The 22667-nt window shown below is 34.9% G+C and overlaps 1 protein-coding gene across 1 annotated transcript in view; it reads left to right on the top strand.

Annotated features, from left to right (window-relative positions):
• Positions 1 to 22667, top strand: part of SLCO4C1 (solute carrier organic anion transporter family member 4C1) — a 76127-nt gene that overhangs the window by 36341 nt on the left and 17119 nt on the right. The window contains exons 3-8 of the mRNA XM_077863360.1: positions 7401 to 7583; positions 12030 to 12126; positions 14234 to 14355; positions 15681 to 15799; positions 17841 to 17985; positions 18388 to 18583. Of these exons, the coding sequence (XP_077719486.1) occupies positions 7401 to 7583; positions 12030 to 12126; positions 14234 to 14355; positions 15681 to 15799; positions 17841 to 17985; positions 18388 to 18583 (862 nt within the window). The remainder of the gene's footprint in view (positions 1 to 7400; positions 7584 to 12029; positions 12127 to 14233; positions 14356 to 15680; positions 15800 to 17840; positions 17986 to 18387; positions 18584 to 22667) is intronic.

Raw genomic sequence — 22667 nt, forward strand, 5'->3', positions numbered from 1 at the left:
AACCATCAAAAAGCCCTCTTGATTTGAGGTCTAGCCTGAACAGTATTATAATTACCACGAATCACTTGCAAGTAGGAGAACACTTGTCAAGAAATAAAGGCATCCCCAAGTACATCATCCAATCCAGTCATAAAGTGAGATCATCCATTATCTTCACAAGTCCATAGTTAACCCCATGCAGTGCGGTATGTTCTGGCTTTAAAGGAACAATTTTGTCATCCCAGCCATATATAATTGGTCAAAGTGCTAGCTGTATATACAATTGCTGAGAGATTCCATTTTTTTAAAGATTTTTTAAAAGATTTTATTTATTCATGAGCGACAGAGAGAGAGAGAGGCAGAGACACAGGCAGAGGGAGAAGCAGGCTCCATGCAGGAAGCCCCACGTGGGACTCGATCCTGGGTCTCCAGGATCACACCCTGGGCTGCAGGCGGCACTAAATCACTGCGTCACCAGGGCCGCCCCAGGGATTCCATTTTTGTTTAATCATAAACCCATGGGATCCTAGTATTCCCATAGAATAAAAGCCATAAAGATTATCTACACCTGAGCTATTGTGCAGAAATAGAAAAGCTATTTCTCTGAAGTTTACCTCAAGTAGTCTAGCTTTGGCAAACATTCACTTAAAATGATCAGAGTTATAATTGAACATCCAGAGATGTGTTATTGAGACAGTTTCTCTCTCTAATAACCTTCATTTTTAATCAGAAGTAGCCATGTCTGGACTGACCTGTCTGCAAAACAAGAGCAGTTTTAACAGACTTGCTTAATTATTTACATAAGCTCAGCAGAATAATGATTGATCGTACCGATCTTTTAGAATCTGCTTTGCTGGAATTTTTTATAAGGAATCTTTAGGTTGAATTTTTAGTAGCCCTTCAAGGCCAGAAGCCAAGCCAAGTACTTGCCATCAGACCTACCTACAATACCTGTAGATTTGGGCAGATTCCTCTTCGTGAGGTCCCCCAAAGTATCCTGAGGTTCCTGCACCTTCCAGGGAGTGACATTCTTTACTCACCTGGTGAGGCTGCTGGTAACTCCGTAAGCAAGGTACCCGGCCAACATTTCCAAGTAGTTTTATGGCTTCAGGTTTCATGAAGTCAACCTCAGTTCCCTAGAGCTGTTTAGTCATATCTGAGTCTATGTTTGTCTCTCAAATATGACATTCCAGTCAAAGCCTTGGTAAAATAACCAATACTTCCAAAGGTGTCCTGTTACAAAAACAGATTCTTATTGAACTTAAAATGACTACGTTGCCATGGAAGAAAGAATACTTACGGAGACCTTTTGGATTTCAGAGGGTTCACGTAGAGAGAAAAGTTAACACTTGAATGTTTACAAATAAATACTTTCTCATATTTACGTAAATCAGATATCTTAAGGGAAAGTTTTAAACTAGGAGAGCAAACATTAGAGAACCAGTAGTGTTTCAAACAAGAGTCACAAAACTATAATCATCCTTTTGGTTTATTTAGTCCCATGTTACTATTCTTGTTTAATTTGAGTGCAATTTTAGTTCTGGAAATCCTTAGCCATTTCAGCTTTGATCTTAAAGGTATTAAAATGTATATTCAACCTAAAGATCCTTTATATGAACCTCCTTGAAGATGAAATTCATTTTCCAAGAGCATGAGAACAATGATAAATGACAAAAACTTAGAAATGGACATAGTTAATAGTCATGATGCACTTGACAAGGAAACTCAAGTTAATTGTAACATATAACACTTCAATGGTCTAAATATCATGGGATGACCTTATATTAAAACATATTAAAACTGTAGGAATTGCATCTCTGGAATAGTTAGAGCATTTGCCCAAATATAACCTAAGGCTTATGATTGGTTTAACAGTTACTTTCAGAGTAACTTAACATATCAAATAAAAGGCCTAATGAGTAAAAGATTCCATTTCCAATTTAAATCTTGGGACATTTGTTAAAACCTTAGAAAGTTTTAAAGCACATGCCTGAATAGGATTAGGGCTGTTAAAGTGCTGATAGAGGCAAAACATAGAAACTGGTGTTTCTGGGTTGGCAAAGAGAAAACAACTGCTTACATTTTCTTATCAAGAGCTGAGCAATTTAAGAAAACTTGTCTTTTTAACAGAGAGAAAGCACTTTATCTTATACCTGTGTACTTTTAAAACCATTCATTTCAATCTTATCCACACTTAAAATTCAATTCAATTTCAATCTTATCCGCACTTAAAATTCCTTTCCAAAGATTACCCTTCATAAACCTACAACTTTCTTGTGCATACAGATTTTGTCCCAAGTTATTTCTTCTCAAACAACCAGTCTTATTTAGGACAAAATTACCTTCCTTTACCTTTCTCAAAAACGCATTCCCATCTCTTATATGTTTCTTACATTTCTCCAACCTTTCTACATACAGAGATTTTCCTTTATTTTCCATCAGTCTTAATTACATTTAGCAGAAACCTTAGTTTCCAGTGAAAACTAAGTAGTAACCACTTGAACTGTTATACCAAAACTAAGACAAACTAATGAACTTATCAAGCACAAAGCACATTTACCAACAGATTCAAATATCCTTAATTTCTCTGCAATAAGTCAAAAGCACAAACCTGTGTTTAGTAACTAAAGTGTTAGCACTATATCCTATTTTGAAAAGACCTAAATGTCCAATGAATTCAATCTCATTTACCATAAAAGCAAAACTTTAAAGTAGTAGGTTACCAAAACCTTTGAAAGCTATCTTAACAATTACCCATGAAAACCATCATTTTAAGTTATCTTTTGCTGACAAATTGCAACACATAACCCGAGCTTATGTGACCTTTATCAAACCTTGATAGAATAAAAGTTTCATACTTAATACTGATAACTTTAAAGATGCCTATTTTAAACCCAACGAACTTTAGCTTTAAAAACTGAATATGTTTCACCAGGGCCCACACTTAAAGTCAGTGCGACCCCATGGGCAGGTTTTACCTGTGACACTGGTGGGGAAATCTGAAGTGAGTGGTGTATGCAGGCCAGGAGCATAGAAACAGGAGCAGAGGGAGGGGGGACAGAAGAGGCAAAGTGCAGCTAGAAGGCTGAGCTGAGGAAAAGGATTCCCAGTTCTAAAGCTCATCCATTTGGATAGATGAGCCAACGCCATGATTTTCCACCAAGTGGAATGAGGTGGTCCATGTGAGGCCAGAGAAGACCGGGAATTTCCCCAAAACAGAGAGAGTTTTGGCATCTGCTTGGGAATATTCCTTAAAGTCCCCGTCCTGAGGTAGACTAACCACAGGTAGCTCCTGTTATCACCATTAACCTGGGAAATGTATGAGGGAGGAGCTCCCCATGTACCCCTAGGAGTAGCCTATATTGGGAGGAGCAGTGAGGGAGTCAGCATCCCCTCTGGAGGGAGGGCCTGTGTTTCCTCCAGTGGCCTGGGTTTATTCGGGGACCTATTTAGATAATTATCCAACATGTCAGGAGGCAGTTTGCTAGCCACATGCCCAGGCAAACACATTCTGCTAGAGGCCCTTAGGTGGGGGTCCTGGTGCCTGCCCGAAGATCTAGCTGATGGGTACCACTGAGGCCATGCAAGTGCAACAGGAGATCAGTCCTTCCTTAAATTTTGCAATCCAAATTGTTTCTAGTGAGTTAAAAGGCAAGGACCCAAGGGAGAGAGTCCTTGGGAACTGAAGAAGAGACCATGCCTTGCTGTGAAGGTCACACCTTATTTTAGCTTGCGTTGAGGAACCTGCCGACTTTAACACGTGGAAAACATTAGAACACTTTTACAAGGGGAAAACAATCAATTTTGCAATACCGATCTACAGAAGTCCCTGCGGAGGATGGTTTGTTTCCCATCTTGCGATCCTGGCAGGAGTCTTTTACCCCATACCTGTCGTTTTCAGCGTCAGGTGAAAATCGTTCCTGATTTTTCAGAGCACAATCCAGAGGCGTCTCTGCTGAGGATGGGTTGTTTCCCATCTTGGAATCCTGGTTGGAATCTCTTACCCTGAATCTGTTACAGAGAGGTGACCACTGAAGGCGTCCCTACAAGTCAGCTCTTACCTAAACCAACGTGTCCCTTGTTTGCTGCCTACCCAAGGCGATAGAGTGGCCTAATGGCTTGGGATAAAGAGGGATCAGGCCAGCAGGAGTGACCACTTTTACCCACCTGCCACCTAATCCTCCTGCCTTCTCTGGATCTTCTGGGAAAAAAACCTGACCTAATCATAGAACTTAGCGAGGTAAATCATTTAAATGATGATATTCTTTTTATTTTATTTATTTTTTTGAGAGGGACAGGGATGACTATATATATATATATATATATATATAATAACAGGATCATATGGATTTAAAATATTTTCACTTGAAATTTTAAGATATTTTTATTTTTTAAATTTGTTTTTATTGAGGTTCGATTTGCCAGCATATAGTACAACACCCAGTGCTCATCCCATCAAGTACCCTCCTCAGTACCCGTCACCCAGTCATCCCATCTCCCCACCCACCTCCCCTCTGCAACCCTTTGTTCATTTCCCAGAGTTAGGAGTCTCTCATGGTTTGTCTCCCTCTCTAATTTTTCCCCACTCACTTTCCCTCCTTTCCCTTATAATCCCTTTCACTATTTCTTATATTCCCCATATAAGTGAAACCATATGATGATTGGTTATATTCCTTTTAGAAGGCTGAGGAAGCAAGCAAAACACTGAGAGTCTGTCAGTGGGACACGTGTGTTGCTTGTGAATGAGGCTTCCCTCGGGGTGTGACCCCCCCCCAGGGCCGGTCTCCATCCTTTTACCTGTCTCAGCGACTCCAAGGCCACCAGTGGTAACCGAAGGGCAGCTCAGTTTGCTGGATTGCCAGTCCTTATGTGTGCCGTTGGGATGAACATCAGGCTAGCAGGGAATCCTATAGATGACCTTACTCTTCAGACCTCTGTTGCATGAGCCCTCATCCATAGGTCATGTAGATTCCTTTGCATCTCTAGCCCCAGGGTGCCTCATCAGTCAGGCTGATCATTGGCCAATTTCAGTTTTCCTTGTCTCACCTTTGCTACATTTCTATTCCAATACCTGAGATCCCATTGGTAAGCATGGCCCCACAGTAAGCAAAGTCCTTGAGGTGGGGAAAAGCCGATTCAGAAAGCCAGAAAATGAAAAGTGGAACTGATTAGGGTTAGGCCAACATTCCCTTCCTTTGGGGAAGGAGGATTGACCAAACCTTTCTCCAGAAGCCTCTCACCTGAGTCTTAAGACTGCAGCCCTGCTGTTCACCTTTAAGCTGACCAACAGGTGTCGTCGGGTTTTGCTGTTTGTTACTAAAAGAGTTTGATGGGAGTGGTCCTGGGTTTGGGAAACAAAATGATACTGGAGAGCTTGGTTCTTGTCTCATGGAGTCGAAGAATGAATCTCATGGACAACAGAGAGCAAAGTGATAGAAGTTTATTAAGCAGAGATACAGAGAAAGGTCTCAGGTGTGAGAGGGGTCCCGACAGGGTGGCCATTGAGGGCTTTTATGGTCTGTCTTTTATAGGAAACTGTTCGGGGAACTTGGTAAATTTCTGTCAATATCAGGGTGGATATTTAGAACAAACATGGTGGACTGGTAACTCTCATAGTAACATACAAGATGTCCTTCTACATATCATGAACCCAAACAAGGTGCTCCCTTCTCTCTGAGTTAATATCTCCTCCATAATATTTCCCATATCTGGGATTTCTGTGATTACTTAGGAGCCACTAAAGGAGGATACTCCCTAACATTTTGGAGCTAGGGAGCCAGTTTATTTATTTATTTATTTTTTCTGTTTTTATTGTCTTATCTCTGTTTTCCTGGGATGGGTAGGAGCCTGACTCTGGGGCCTTTCCCTTATCTTTCCCTGTCTAGCCCTGCCCACCCCTAACTCATTCCTACATCAGTATGACCATGCTTGTGTAAAAAAAGTAAATGGATATAAAACATGTAAATGCGTGACATGTCTGAAAAAAAATAAAAGGAAGTGTTAACAGTGGTCATTACCCCCATCTGAGTTACATGGAGAACATGTAGAGAAGACAAGAAGGAGGAAAGTTGAGTTTTATATTTCTCTTGTTCTGTGCTATTTAAAATTTACTCCATGGATTACTTCCCTTGGGAAACAATAAACATCAAAACCCCACAGAATATTCACATGGTCAAGATATTTCCTGGATTACTACAAAAAGATATTAATCTTTTATTAAAAAAAAAGAAATAAAAAAAGAAATGCATGTAAGTATGTTTAATTTTGCAACATATCAAATAATAAGAGATAATTCTTAATCTAATCTACTACCTCCAAAAAAGTGAATATTGAAGCTAAAAATTGCAATTCAAATGTCTGACATGGCTGGGTGTGTAAGACAAATAATACAGACTTAGCCCAGTTATAAATACAAATTATCTGCTAAAATATTCATCAACCTCTTTTAATATGAATATGTACAAAATTAGAGGGCATATTTTAAGTTTTTAAATAAAAAAATATGCATAAAATTTGCATCTAAAAATTGCATGACCAATGGACCAGTTAAGAGTCTTCAGGATTTGTGCTTTGAGGTCTTACTTGTCTCATCATTCAGGAAGTAATAAATCTTGATCTGATATTAAGGAAATGAAAATTGAATCAGCTAAAGCTATTGTTAAAATTCAGTTTCCTGGAAACTCTAGCTTCAAAGGGAAAGGTCTGTGAATATATATTTTATAAGCATCTTTATTCATTAATATTATCAGGTGAATTGAGGCAATATGGGTTTACTATAATATTTAGCCTTCGGGTGTGGTTTTTAAAAAGATTTTAATAAAAACCTAAAAATTACCATTTTTCTTTTGATGATATTCGGAAGAATATTCTATAGAGTCAAAGGTTGCTTCAAAAATAAACTTAATAAAATAATTTGACTTCAAAAAATAACTAGACAGAACTTCAAGTATGATGGCTTTGTAGTGAATATTAAGAAATTACTGTTTTAACCAAAATATCCTATAACCTAAGTAAACTTTTCACATGTGTTCAAGGTATTGGTTGATAAATTTGGTATGGTAGTCATGCTATATTTATGACTTGGAAAGAAAAATAAAGGCTACTTTTTGGATTTTTTCCCCTCAATCTGAAAACTCCTTCCCTAGCAAATCGTGTTTGTGTTAGTTTATCCTCAAAACTTGTTAATTTTGATTGTTAAAGTAATGTTTCTCAATTTTGTTCTCCATTGTCTAAATTTTAACATGGTAATATTTCTAAAATTTTCTTTAGTAATGTCTATGTTTTAAGAATAGTTTAATCAAAGAGAAATGATTGAAGGAAATATAAGGTTCTGTTAGGCAAGTATAATTCATAAAAATAGATATTTCAATTGTTACCTAAATTTCTGTAAATTCACAATTTACTTTTTTTCCCCCCCAAAGATACTTGCATAACAACAAGGGATAGAAGCAGTTGTACCTCTTCAAATTCTTCGCTTTCTAACTACTTGTATGTCTTCATCTTGGGTCAACTGTTGCTGGGAACTGGGGGAACTCCTCTCTATACTCTGGGAACAGCTTTTATTGATGATTCTGTGCCCACACACAAGTCTTCGCTCTACATAGGTAAGTTTTCTCTTTCCTAACGTATCAATGTTTCAGGATCATTTCATTTTATTGCTTTTTAATTTATACGTAAAAGCATAGCATAATGCATGCTTATTGAAAAGTTAGTTGTAATTTCCTAGGTATTTCCATTAGATTCCCAGTAAATATTCGGTCTAGCAATATTCTTCATTGTGTTTCATTATTTACTGACACATGTCCTTCAGTTGAATGTGGTTATGAGTTTGGTTGACACCCTGCTCTGTTTCCTGTTCTGGGCATGCTAGCCTTCTTGGCAGTGCCATCCAAGCAGTAGGCTGTCCAGATTACTTGAATTCTAGGCTAATTTACACAGGGTGGGGAGATCGAGCTGTGCCACTCCGCCTGATTTACCACATCCTACATGGACCTGACTAGAGTCAACAAAATAAACCACCCAGAAATTCTGTGGAGTTTTTCATTTCAGATGAATTCTTTTTATATATGGCTCAATTCTTGTGGTGGGGAGGGAATCTAATGTTTGGTAACCTAAGTTTCTAGTTTCTCTTAAATTCCTTCTCTAATACTCTTGCGAGGTAGAGCTCACTAGGTTATGCATGGCCTTCCGTTAAATCAATGTGTTTCACATTTCATTTTATCAGTTTTCATTTTAATAGTTTATTATTCTAATGTAGAGGACTGTCTTAGTTCCTCCAGTCTTCTCTAACAGAATATTGTAGACCGCTTGGCTTATAAACAACAGACATTTATTTCTCACAGCTCTGGAGACTGAGAAGTCCAAGATCAGGGTATCTACCCACAGATCATTGTCTGGTGAGGCCCACTTACTACTTCATAATCATTCATCTTTTTTCCTGTGTCCTCATATGACAGATGGGAAGAGAGGACTTTCTGGGGCATCTTCTTATAAGGACACTAATCTCATTTAATGAAGTCTCCACTCTCATGATGTCATCAGTTCCAAAGGTCCCACCTCCTACCATCAATTAGGGATTAGGTTTCAACAATGGAATTTTGGGAGGACACAAGCATTCAGTCTGTAGTAAGGATTATTGCCATAGTCTCTGGAAGTCAAATATGTTCAATGTAGCCCTAATAGAGACCACTAGATCTACCTAGACTCTTCTGTAATGTGAAAACCACTACACTTCTACTTGTTTTCTCTACTCGTTTTGCCTTAGTCTCTCTGCAAGGTCTGATTCCCTCTCCCTGTAAGTTACAGCTAATCTGTACAATTTTTCTTGTATTTACTAATTTAAGAGTGCTTTTTTTTTCCAATTCTAAAATTGTCTAATTGTCTAAAACATAGTAGCACAAAAATAGGAAGTTTCTCAAAAATTATTTAAACACAGTTGGTGGGGTAGAGGCCCATAGGACCATCCCAGATTCCATAAATCTGTAGGAGGACTGACTTAGATATTATCTTGGTCATAGCTATGATTTATTATAGCAAAATGATACCAAGCAAAATCAGCCAGGGGATAAGGTGCATTAGGCAAAGTACAGCCAAAAACTGGGTGCAAGCTTCCAAGATTTAGCTCCTCCTAGTGGAGCCATACAGCTAGCAATTGATCCTGCCAGCAATGAGTTTGGAATATTTTCTACAAGTTCATTAGAGATTCAGTGACCAAGGATTTCACTGGAGGTTGATCATATAGGGACCCTGTGCCTTGCATATATCAAAGTTCTAGATTCTTAAAAGGAATACAAGGGGTCAGCAAAAGCACATTGTACAGTGTAGGCACACTAACCTTATTAGTTATGGAATGGTGGCCTCCCTCTGGGCAGTTCAATAAATCCCAAATGCCAGCTAAGGGCCAACCTTGCCAACAGGTCTTTCTGAAGTTAGCAGTCACAGGCCTGTGTTAACTCTTTCCCATCCTGTAGGAAGTCATCAAATGGTAGTTTTTGAGAGTAAAGGGCAAAAAAAGTAACAAAACTGGGAAACTTATCTTAATTTTATTTTTCTGTTAAGGAAGATACAAACAGAGTATCTTATATACGTTTATTTTTTTCACTTTCAGATAACTACTGTTTTTCACCAGATATTTAGGTTTTATTGCACAAAATCCTTCCTTTTTATATATTTTTATTTCCCTCACTTTCAAAATGTTTTCTCCATTCTTTCTTTCTTTTAAAACAGTGTCTATTACTGGTGGCATACATTCTTCTATGAGATACACTGTATTCATAACAATGCAAAAATGGGCAAAATGAAAAAGGTCAAAATTTGCTACCTTTTAGAATAAATTTTAAAAAGTGGTTAATGCAACATCTCTATCCTCACAAATGTTTCCAGGCAGTCACTCTTTATTCCTCTACTTCTTTGATGCTTTCCTTGGGTTAACAATCTTTTTTCTTTCATTGAACTTTTTAATTCATTTAATGTCATTTTGTGTTTAAATCTTTCATCTTAACATGTGCTTCCTATGCTTTCTATTTACTCTATGTCCTTATTTCTTGCTCTTTTTTTTCTTTCTTTTGGCTAATTTAATATTATTTCATTTCTTCTCTCTATTAACTTCCTGGGTATATACTCTTTTACTTCTCATCTGCTAATGACCTTATACGTAAACATGATTTTATGAAATTCTAATGTTAATCAGTACTTTTACCACATACTTGATCATCACAAATGTTCTAGGATCCTTTAACTAAAAATGTTCTTTTTAACCCCTTTCCCTGATGAATATTTTCACTAAGCATATGACTAGCTGGCCAGTGACTTTTTTTTTTCAGTACTTTAAAAATACTTTTCCTTTGTCTTTTCACTTCCACTGTTTCTTATATGTTTGCCATTTTAAGATTTTTCTCTTTGCATTTGATTTTCATCAGTTTAGTTTGTATCACGTGTATAGGTGCAAAATTCCTTTTATTTAACCTTTTGTGGATTTTATATGACTTCATAAATATATTTTTTGACATTTTTATTGACTTTAGGATATTTCCTATGATTATTTATTCAAATATAACGTCTTCCTATTATCTCCTCTCTTAGGACTCCCATTGCATGTATGCTAAACCTTTTTTTGAAAAATGTATTCTTCATATATTACTCTTTTCTGTATTTTTTTATCCTTTGTTTTTATTTTTTTGTGCTTCTCGGTAAATATATACTGACTTAATTGATTTTCCAGTTTGGTAATCCTCAATTTAGTCCTGAGTAATCTGCTATGTATCTTTCATGTTAACTTTGACAAAGGTGTTTTATTTGGCAGTATTTCTCCAAACCCTCCTTTTTGTTTTTTCATAAATTCCCTATCTCTGATGTATTTGGGGAACCCTGGGATCTGAGATTCCCTTTATCTAACTTCACAGATTGAGTTTATTTGAAGCAAAGCTGTACGTACTCTGTGGGCAAGTCTAACTTCTAACTCACTGTTACTTTTAGAGTATGGCCTCCTGGTACCAACATAAAATGTAAGGTGGGCAAAGTCTATAAGGTATAACTTCCAAGTTAGAGACCCTGGGCTGTAACTTTGGTTTCCCTACTTTCCTGGAGACTAGCAAGGATTGCTAACCTTCCCAGTGTATTTTGTAGAATCAGCAAATACACTCAGGAAAAATACCAGTCCCAGTTCTTTAGATCTTTCTCCTCAGAATTTTGACTCCGTGGTCCTTCAAAAGTTCTTATGTTTTCAGATCATTTTGCATGAGCTCTACATTGGAGACTTAGTCAAGGACATAAATCATTTCTGCCGTTGACATATGCTTAGCTTTGGATATGATATTCATTCTTTTGTGTATGTGAATGAAAATCTTAGTAGTTAATAAAAAATTCAGAAGGTGGTAATATATGAAGATACTAACATATGCATAATTTTTTGCAAAAATTTGAATGTTACAACGCATGGCAAAATTTTAAATATCTGAGAGAAATAAGGTCAATTTAATTCTGCTGCAAGTGGAAATGGAAGATTCACTAAGTATGGGACTTTAAATTAATGGCTTACTTTTATGAAACAGGCTAATCATCACATCCAGGTTTTAAAATCAGCTGCTGTAGTGCAAAATACATATTGCATTTGGAATGTGTACAGAGTAGAAAAGACTTCTCATTTCACATTATTTTCTTACATAACAATTGTAAAAAGTAATTATTATCATCATCCCTGAAGGGTAATAGCAGATGTACTACTTCTGTTGCTATTTAACATATGTAACTTACCATGAATATGTAATTGTTGGATTTATTGCAATTATTATTATAGTCTAACAACTTTTACATTGAATTACATATATATTTACATTTAAAATATATTTTATAGTTATATTTGTTTTTAAAAATATTTTTAAGCTCCTTACTTAACAAATGGTACCAAATTGTATTTTTTATTGAAAATATGTGTAATTTTGTTGTAATTCTAATCATTTCAATTTTTCTACAGTAAAATATTTCTTCACTACTGTAAGACATTCATAACGAAGTTGTACAGTTGACCATTTTCAATGTCTTTGTTCTTCTAGGAATTGGCTATTCTATGTCAATATTAGGCCCTGCTATTGGCTATGTGTTGGGAGGACAGCTGCTAACCTTGTATATTGATGTGGATATGGGAAAAAGGCAAGGCAATATCTTTTTCTTTTATTTAAATTTATTTTATTTTAATAATGTTAATATCATAGAACATTTTCAAAGTATTTCTTCAGATAGAATGAGGGTTTTTCAGGAAACAAAACTGAACACACACAATTTTTACATAATGTTTCAGCTGCACTACTTCATGAATTAATGCCATACCACCCCCTAGTATAATGCATTTATTCATAAATAAGAATGATTAAAAGTCACCTGTGAAATTTTTCAAAATACACATCTAGGATCCCATGCATTTTTCAGAAAGAAGAATTTAATTAAAATTAGTTGTGCTTTTAGTAGATTAACTGGGTATGGCTAGTCTGAAAAGTCTCAAGAGTCTATGATTCTCAGATTAAGTTCTGTAGTAGTTCTGATATGGTCATAGGAATCACAGGTGTATGGTTTTAACTGTAGCCATAGAGGATAATAATAGGTAATGTTTACTTATCCCATGCTATTTTCTAGATAACATAGGTTTTGTATGTTACGTAATTTACATACCCCTTAACTTAATCCTTTTAATAATCCAATAAGGTAATTGATACACAGAGGTTAGTAAGTCGCCTAAGACATGAATTCAAGCAGGTCTTTTTGACTACAAAATCCTCCTTTTAACCACTAAGTTACCTTCTCTTTTTCCTGAATATAGAGAAGTTAGTAACTTTTGGTGAAACCATATTTTTTCATTTTACCACTAGGAATTAAAACTGTACACTCCTATGTGATTGGGTATAATGAATAAGAAAATGTGGTTATACTTTATTTTTTAAAAATATTTTATTTATTTGAGAGAGAGAGCCTAGGAATGAGGGGGACAGAGGGAAAGGGAGAAGCAGACTCCCCATGGAGCAGGGAGCCCCCTGTGGAGCTCCGTCTCGAGACTATGGGACCATGACCTGAGCCAAAGTCAGACGCTTAACCTACTGAGCCACCCAGGCACCCTGAAAATGTGTTTATAGATATGTGATTTGTTCTTTGAGCTGTTAGTCCCAGTTTACTATTTTAGATAGTATATAAAAGATGTATGAAGGAAGTCCTTGAAACAGAGAGCTGGGTTTTTAAGAAAAGTTTTTAATTTCAGTGGAGAATTACATGAGTTTTAGGGTTGGTGTGTTTGGGGAGAAACCGGTTGATATACAAATATGGGAATCATTGTACAACACTGTTAATAAATTATTTTAAGAAGAACTTTATAGTCAGAGAAAGACAAATACTATATGATTTCATGTGTATGTGGAATCTAAAAAAGCATGTGAACAACAACAAAAAACAAGCTCATTGATACAGAGAATAAATTTGTGGTTACCGTAGGTAGGGGAATGGGTGAAATGAGTAATGGGAGTCAAAAGTTACGAATTTCTAATTTTAAAATAATTAAGTCATGGGGTATAATATACAACATGGAAACTATAGTTAGTAATATCGGACTGCATTTTTGAAAGTTGTTTAGAGTAAATCTTACAAATTCTCAAAACAAGAAAAACAGTTCTATAAATACAGTGACAGGTAATGTGTTGGTCATTTTGTAATATATAGAAATACATAACGTGATATATAGAAATAATGCATCATTGTATTACATACCTGAGACTAATATAATATTGTATGTCAGTTATACTTTAATAAATACATTAATTAAATAAAGAAATTTTACGCTTAAATGAATGCCTTAATTGAAGCACAGTGTACAGACTTTTAACACAGATCAGTGATTTGCTATAAGATGTATTCAGTATAGTAGAGAAGAAAAACTTAGCCAAAGTTAGGTAAAGAATGTTCAGAAATTCTATGTATGCTTCCAGATATTTAGCATACTTATATTTACTATTAAATATTTTATATTTCTATGTCACATTGCCATTTGAAATGCTTTGTAAGCCATTATAGCTCTCATTTATGCCTGCTGTCTGTTGTCTGATTCATTGCAATGACTCAGTTTAAATGTCGGATATTATAATACTATTCCCCTATATATATGCTGAATTGCAAAGTATATACTTATCATAACTGCATTTTAATGAACAAGGTAGAGTTAACTTTTATATTTTGTTTTTCTTTTTTTTTTTATATATTTTGTTTTTCTATCACATAGCATAGGTATCTCTGAAGATGATCCACGATGGCTGGGGGCATGGTGGATCGGATTTCTTCTGTGTTGGATCTTTGCTTGGTCTTTGATAATACCTTTTTTATGTTTTCCAAAACATTTACCAGGTAAACATATTTTCTTTAAAACCAATTGTTAGGCCAAGGGTTGCTTATAATTTGTAAGATACCTAGAAAATTCATTGTTTTATAGAATTTCATTTGTCTGCCTATGCAAACTTTTGGATATTTTTGTCTTTAGGAAATACTGGGTAGCTATCGAAATACTCATGGTTTTCCTTTATTTCCAATTAATAAAAGCAATAAAACTATATGTATTCACTTTCTTATTATATTTATATACTTAATAATATATATTAATAACATAGTAATAACATATATAATACTATAATAATATGTAATATGAGTAATAATATATCATTATAAATATACTTAATAATAAATTTGTTTCCTGTGTGTTTTCTGGAATCTTGCTTTATGTATATGCAAGATACGAGATCTTTCAAACTATTAGTTTGCGTTCAGTTCCTCACTCACCAATAGTCAATCTGCCTTAAATCATTGATATTTGTTGATGAGAGTACCAGTACCTTTTTTTTCATTTGTCATCAAAGTAATACTGTAGTATACTCATTATCACCATATTTCAATATTAGTTTCCTAAAAAGAAAAGGTTAATAGAAAAGAATATCCATTCCTTTCTTTGTAAAATTTTGCTTCTATATAATCATATAGTTCAAATACATTATCTGTTGAAATATTTTTCTCTAGGCAGAAGGTTAAATAGTTCTTTCTGTTGTCATATGCAGAAGGATAGATGATTAATTTTTCGGAATGGGCAAAAGAAAAGTTAGCAGAGTAGAAGTAGGTGAATTCATTGATTTTTTTTTTCTACCCTAGACCATCCAACTTATAATTCCATATATTGGCTTTTTTCTCAGATTTATTCAGGGTGCCATTATTAAAAATCAAAGGGATATGGTAATACATGGTAAATGTTTCATCTGCAAAGTATATTAAAGAGAGTAAAGGGAAAAAGCCTCAAACATACTTTGTTTCATATATAATGGATGAAAAAAAGAGATCCATTCTAGAGGAAGAAGAGAATTTAAGAGATATTTTTAAATAAAGGGAATGAATATGTCATTGGAACAAAAATGTCTCATCTTAATATTTAGACTTGCTGGAACCTCCTTAGCCAATAGGAATAATACTAGCTCTCAGGACAGACAAATTACATACATAGATATTTGTGCAATTTTGTTGACAGAGAAACTGGCTTTTTACGTTACAGAATTTGTATATTTGTAGAAATACGTGTCAGTTAAAAAGTAAGCATTTAAAAAATGAGAATGAAAAAAATTTAAAAGATAATGAAAAAATAAAAAGTGAAAAATGAAGTGATAGAACAAGTACATTTACTTTTTTTTTAGGTACAGCAAAACTTCATAGTGAAAGAACTTGCCAGACTCATAAGGAAAAGAGTAGTTCCTTAAAAGACACAGAGGAGAATTTTGGAACAAGTTTGAAAGATTTTCCAACTGCTCTAAAGGTAAAATAACACTGTGTATGCATAGACACACGCACACCCTCCACATTTAAATAGGTAGATATATATATGTATTACATAAACACGAGTAAATATATACATATTCACAGACAAATATTTCACAATTCATTTTCATTTGCCTATTTACTATGGTTCTAGCTTTTATAAATAAATAACTCTTCAGATTTAATTTTATTATGCTTGGAGTAAATGAGAGCTATTCCAGGGTAAAATGGTTGAAAGAACATGAATTATCTTCTTGGCAATATCAATATTCAGTGGTTCCTCCTTAGGACTGCAGCCAATCATTATTCTATGCCATTTCCCTAATGTAGTGGAATCAATTGGTTATCACTGAATTGTTAATACCTATTTGAGAATGTCAAACCGATATTTTTCCCTTGTGAAAGAAGTGGGAGTTAGTGGTTACTTGGTTTGAATTTGAGGTTAAAGAAACAATGGTATGGTCTATTCTGTCGTACTCCTAAGAATGACATTCTTCCCATATAGCATCATAAAAATTTTGTACATACAGGAGTCTCTAATTTCACCTTTTCAAGATTTGAAAATTATTTACCTTTCAATTATTTTCATTTTCCTCCTCAAATGAAAGCCTGAAATGTTCTTATTTCCATTTATCCTACTTTTCAACTCTCTGTTTTCTCCCAGGTAGGCACAATCTTGTGTTTTGCTGAGATTGTTCATGATTTTTAATTCCAACTTCTGTTTTCTTTTATAAATTCTTGTGTGTATTACTATCAAGGGTTAACTCACCACTGCTTTTTAAAATTCCTGCTTCAAGGTTTCATGCTTCATGGTCTTGATTCTGATTCAGAACCCTCTGGGTAGAGTATTATATTGCTAGTTTTCCTCAGACAAGATGCCATCTAAGTATCCTTGAATACTGAATGATACTTCTGACTGGATGGACACTTTTGGATCACATTCTTTTAGTCCCAGAAATCTGTGGGTGTTACCTTGCTCTTTTCTGGTTAATTGTATTGTAGTTAAGAAGTTCCATGTTAGTGTGATTCTTTTTCATCTCCATCTGCAAATTTATACATTTTTTTTCATTTATTTGCAATTTCAGTCAATTTGTTAGGTTATGCCTCTATGTATGTGTTTTTTCATTAATCCTTGTCAGGTGATTTTTTTCATTAATCCTTTCTAGGAATCCATTATTTTTTTAATCTGATGATTTAAATACTTTCTGCTATTATCCTTTTTAAAAAGTATTGAATGTTTTCATTTGGGTACTTTTTCTCCTTTTGTCACTATTGTTATTCTTATGTTAGATCATCTGAATCTGATTTAAAACTCTCTTATCTTGCCCTTTTGTGACTCATCTATGTGGGTCTGTGCATGTGTGTATTTTGTTTGATTTAATGAAATTTCTTTTGCACTTAATATTCCAGCACTATAATTTGATTTTCACTTTATGGTTAGATTAAATTGACCTAATTAATCTCTATTCTCTCCCCCAATAGATTAAAAAAGATTCTGAGAATCTTTTCTCAAAGACCAAGCAATGTGGACCTCTCTTTAAAATTATTACTACCTAAGGTTCTTAACTATTGAGTCCTTTACCCATGGAACACTACAGATTTGATACTTAGAGACCATTCTCATCTGTACTTGTAATTGAGTTCTTCGCTTACTAGACATGGAGATTCAGAGCACACTAAAACAAATCAGGCAAGGGATAGATTTAATGTATGGAGATTTATAATCGACTGGGAAAGGGAAACTTTCCAAGCTGGCTTTTACCTTCTTTACCCAGTCACTGCATATGATAAGGCACAGTCACCCTCTTGATGAATCACCTATCAATTCTCTGGGTGCTGCATGTATAAATGTTCTCGTTGTAGTATATATAAAGCTATTAGTATTCTGTACTTATGCTTTGGTACTGGAGAAAATGCTGAAATTTATAATTATATTGTATTTATTAAAAATTTGCCATTTCATCATGCTGCTGATTCTAATGCTACATTTTGTAATATAAGCATAGTTATTCATTTGGTGAACTATATTTTTTCTTTAGAATTTGATGGGGAATACTGTCTTTATGTGTTTAGTTCTTTCAACTTCTTCAGAAGCCTTAATTACTACTGGGTTTGCTACATTTTTACCTAAATTTATAGAAAATCAGTTTGGATTGTCTTCCAGCTTTGCAGCCACCCTTGCAGGTAAACCATTTTCTTCTTTGTTCGAATTTAATCTAATAATTTTACTTTACCACATTAAATGCTTATCAGAATAGTGTATCATTTTTGATAGCCCTCTTTTTAAAATTTACTATATTAGTTTGATACAAGTTTCTAATTTTCTGACATTTGACAGTCTGTTTTATGAATGAGAAATACAGAAGCTGTAGAGCTAAAGAGCATATTTGTCAATCTTAATATTCAAAACATTAATTTTATTAACCTCTTGATATAACCATTATATCATTTATTCAGGTGTTTCTAAATGGCTAAATAATATTCATATGTTAATACTGTGCTTGTTTTTGATGTTTTCCAATTCTCATATGAGTAATTGAGTACGCATGTATGTTTTCTCACTCTCTGTGTCTTCTTTCTCATCAGGGGCTGTTTTAATTCCTGGAGCTGCTCTTGGTCAGATTTTAGGTGGTGTCCTTGTTTCAAAACTCAAAATGACATGTAAAAACACAATGAAGTTTGCTTTGCTTACATCTTTAGTTGCATTTGCTCTGAGTTTTGTATTTGTTTATGCCAACTGTGAAAATGAGCCATTTGCTGGTGTGTCTGAATCATATAATGGGTAAATATATTTCAGTGCTTTTGATATTAATGTAAGGGTAATAAACTATGTGTATATTTCAGAGTACATGCTTTCTTGAGTAAATTAATGAAAGATTGGCTTTTTTTTTTTTTAAATTGGAAGGCTTTCTCCTATGTAAGGATATATAGGTTGTTTTTTTTATTTTAGTTAGTTTGCTTGTTTATTTATTTTTAAAGATTTTATTTATCTATGAGAGACACACAGAGAGAGGTGGAAACATAGGCAGAGGGAGAAGCAGGCTTCCCACAGGGAATCTGACGTAGGACTCAATCCCAGGACCCGGGATCACACCCTTAGCCGAAGACAGAGGCTCAACCAATGAGCCACCCAGGTGTCCCTTGTTTTGTAGTTTAAATAACTGACATCTTATTAAATGTTGGATATTTATTCAGAGAGTAATTAAGGGACATCTGTTCTATCCTGGATACCGTGTTGAGGGATACAAAGATTAGTATAACGGAATCTTTGTGCTGAAGGGATTCACATCCTAGGGGGGAATTTCTTATCTGATGTTGCTATTGAAAGTCTTGAAAAATAGAGGTGATTCCCTATGGTGAAATTCATGTATTAGGTGGGTTGAAAATAATCTAGGAGAGAAATTAAATGAAACTAGTCCTAGGTTATACTAATTATTATTGTTTCTACTCTATTTTTTTTATTATTTTTTTTCTATTTTAGAAGCTCATGTTTATTGGAGAGAAAGAAATGCCTTCTTGTTGTTCTGACCCATAAGCATATTTTTACCTGTAACTGATGTGATCATTTTATCTTTCTTTGCCTTGTTTGGTTTTGAAATCCCAAACTGTGAGTTAGGTGATCAGGCAGGTTGGCATTGCACTGAGATGCATTTATAGCCTGTATTGCTGCTTTCATTGTTTCATTGCATGTGTTTGAGGCAGATGAGGGAGCTAGTACTCCATCCAGGTCAAGGACTCCACGGTTTTTTAGAATATGACATTCAGGTAACCTAAATAGAATGTACTTTGTTTGCATGAGTTTGCCAGTAACAATTATGATTTGCAATTGCTGTTCATTTCTGTCATTCTTTTACATTAATGAGATGCTGAGCATTCTGAAGCAATGCTAAGTTCATTTCTATTACATTTATTCAACATTTGTTGACTACATCTTCTGGCTGACTTTTATGACAAAATCCCTGCTCTAAAGGAGTTTACAATGTAGCAGGAGAGATGGGGGAAACAAAAAGGTAAATGAACAATGCATTAGGTAATGAGAGACATTCAAAAGGCTATGAAATTCAAAAGGAGGGCTTTTCAGTTTCCTTTAATTAGATTCAGAAGAGTATGGGCTTACATATCCTTTAAGGATACAAAGAGTTTTGGGAAGAGAGAAAGGCTGAGGGGGAATATGTTAGCCATAAATGCTAGAAAGTAAAGGCTAGGTTCAGGAACCAGTTTGAATGAGACTTAGGTTATGTAACTGTAAATCAGAGTTTCTGGAGATGCTGAAAAGTAGGTAGAGGTAAGCTCTGCAGACCTAACTTTAATATCTACAAACTTCACCCAAACATATCCCGAGGAACTACTTTTTTTTTTTTTTTTTTTTATGTTCCTTTTAGAAGAACAGAAAGTTCTGGATAGGTTAACACTTGTTAATCTTCGTGAAAAATGAATAATGTAGATGTGAATCTATTTTTTTGTTTTGTTTTGTTTTACCTTAAACAAGAGTTACTACCAGATAAATTGTCCTTAGTCTATGGACAGGAAGGAAGACAAGTGAGAAGGTGTTAGTTTGAGCGGTATGTGGCCCCAAATTTTCAGTTTTAGCTCTGTGTGCTGCATATTAAAATGTACATATTATGGGTAGCCTCATTCAAGAAACGTGTATTGGGATGCCTAGGTGGCTCAGCGGTTGAGCATCTGCCTTTGACTCAGAGCCTGATCCCAGGGTCCTGGGATCGAGTCCCACATCGGGCTCCCTGCATGGAGCCTGCTTCTCCCTCTGCCTGTGTCTCTGCTTCTCTCTGTGTGTCTCTCATGAATAAATAAATAAAATCTTAAAAAAAAAAAAACGTGTATAAGAAAAAGTAGTATATGGAATAAAGAATAGACTAAGAAGCTCAAGAAATATGGGGCTCCTGGCTGGCTCAGTGATTGAGCATCTGCTTTTGGCTCAGATGATGATCCCAGGGTTCTGGGATCAAGCCCCATATCGGGCTCCCTGTGGGGAGCCTGCTTCTCCCTCTACCTGTGTCCCTGCCTCTCTCTCTGTGTCTCTCATGAATAAATAAATAAAATCTTAAAAAAAAGAAGCTCAAGAAATAACTTGTTAGTGAAAGAAGTTATGAAAATGGAACATTTTTAGTAGATTGCTGTAGGCTTTCCCCATGCCATGTAATCACAGGTGGTTAGAAACAGCTTTTTTGACTATGAATTATTTAGTGAGGCTTATTGATAAGTTTAATTAAAACCCTGTTAAACGATATACATAAAAAACTTAACAACAATACTGATTATTTTAGTGGATATTAATAATATTTATAATATGTTACATGAATTAATTCTTAAATGTTTAATGTGGGCACAACAATTGAAAGGAGACTGTCATTTCTAAAAGTCTATTAGTTATTAAAAATCCCTATGGTTCTTTTACTGCCTTGACAATATAGGCAATTTGAGTCTGTTTTGTTAATCAGTGCTAATAATGGTGATTTGTGTTTTACTTTATACTTAGCATCTCATAAAATATGAAATACTGTACCAAGTACACACAATATTTTTTCTCTATCTGGTCTATAGCTAGAATTTCTTTTCTTATCTGAAACAGCACCTTAAAGAAGCATACCTATTAGGATGTTGTAATACATTTAGGGAAATCTTTGCTTATGGTAGAGGCATAATTATAGAGTAGTTTGGATTCAAATAAGAAATCAGCATTTAAATTCTATTTGTCATACACATGTTGCTCATATAGACAGATGTGTGCATATATCTATTTTTTAAATATTCAAAAATTTTAAAATTTAAAATACTTATTCATTTTTAAAATACTATATATTAAGTCCATTTAATATACTTTGCAAGCTTTGGCTATTTTCCTAATAATAGTTTCCTTTACCTTTTGCAGTAAAGGTTTATAAAATATATAGGCTTAAGTGGCATATATGGGCTTGATAATAAGGGATATATGCTATATTTCTTTGTTTCTTTGTTTCTTGAAGAGAAGTTTGTATCATAATGTTTTCATGTTTTCAATAGTCACTTATTGAGAGTATGAGAATTATATATTGGAAAATTTAAATTAAAAACCGTGTAGAGGCTGTTTCTGGAATTGAAGGGGTAGTATTTTTCTAGTCACTGTACTCCTATATCTATATTGTAAGCTAGGTATAGGTAGTTCAGAATGCTTTCTTTTGCGAGTAAAACAGTGCTTGATAAAGAAATTGAGCAGCAGCCTATGGAATAGATTAGAAGAGACTCCAGGCAGAGTGACAAATTACTTACATTTTACACTCTGATCACCTTTCCTTCAAACTTGGACTGATTTGTTTCCATTTTTTTTTCTATCCTTCAGTCTATTTCTTTCATGAATGAGCTCCTGATTCTCCACCAACCCCTTAAATATCATCATTTTCCAACATAGTGGTTATTATCTTCTAATCTTTAGATAAATCACTCATTTACTGATTTTGACCTCCCAGTGCAGGAGTGTTAGCTTCATGGTTACTATGAGGAGGGGTTTTATTATCCCTTTCGCTCTGCTCCCCCTGCCCCCACCTTTTCTTCTTCCTCCCTTTCCCTCCTTCCCTCCCTTCCTTTCTCTATGTCTTTGTCTCTATCTCTTTATTTCTTTTCTTTTTTAAAAGATTTTATTTATTTGTTCATGAGAGACACAGAGAGAAAAGCAGAGACAGAGGCAGAGGGAGAAGCAAGCCCCTGCAGGGAACCTGATGCAGGACTCGATCCCTGGACCCCGGGATCACACCCTGAGCCAAAGGCAGATGCTCAACCCTGAGCCACCCAGGTGCCTTGCTCCTAAAGAGTCTCACTCAAATTTTGCCTTTCTTTCTTCCATGCTTCTAAAGTGTATTTTGCAAAAGCTT

Source organism: Canis aureus, chromosome 2 (assembly GCF_053574225.1).
Source record: "Canis aureus isolate CA01 chromosome 2, VMU_Caureus_v.1.0, whole genome shotgun sequence".
Lineage (NCBI taxonomy): Eukaryota > Metazoa > Chordata > Mammalia > Carnivora > Canidae > Canis > Canis aureus.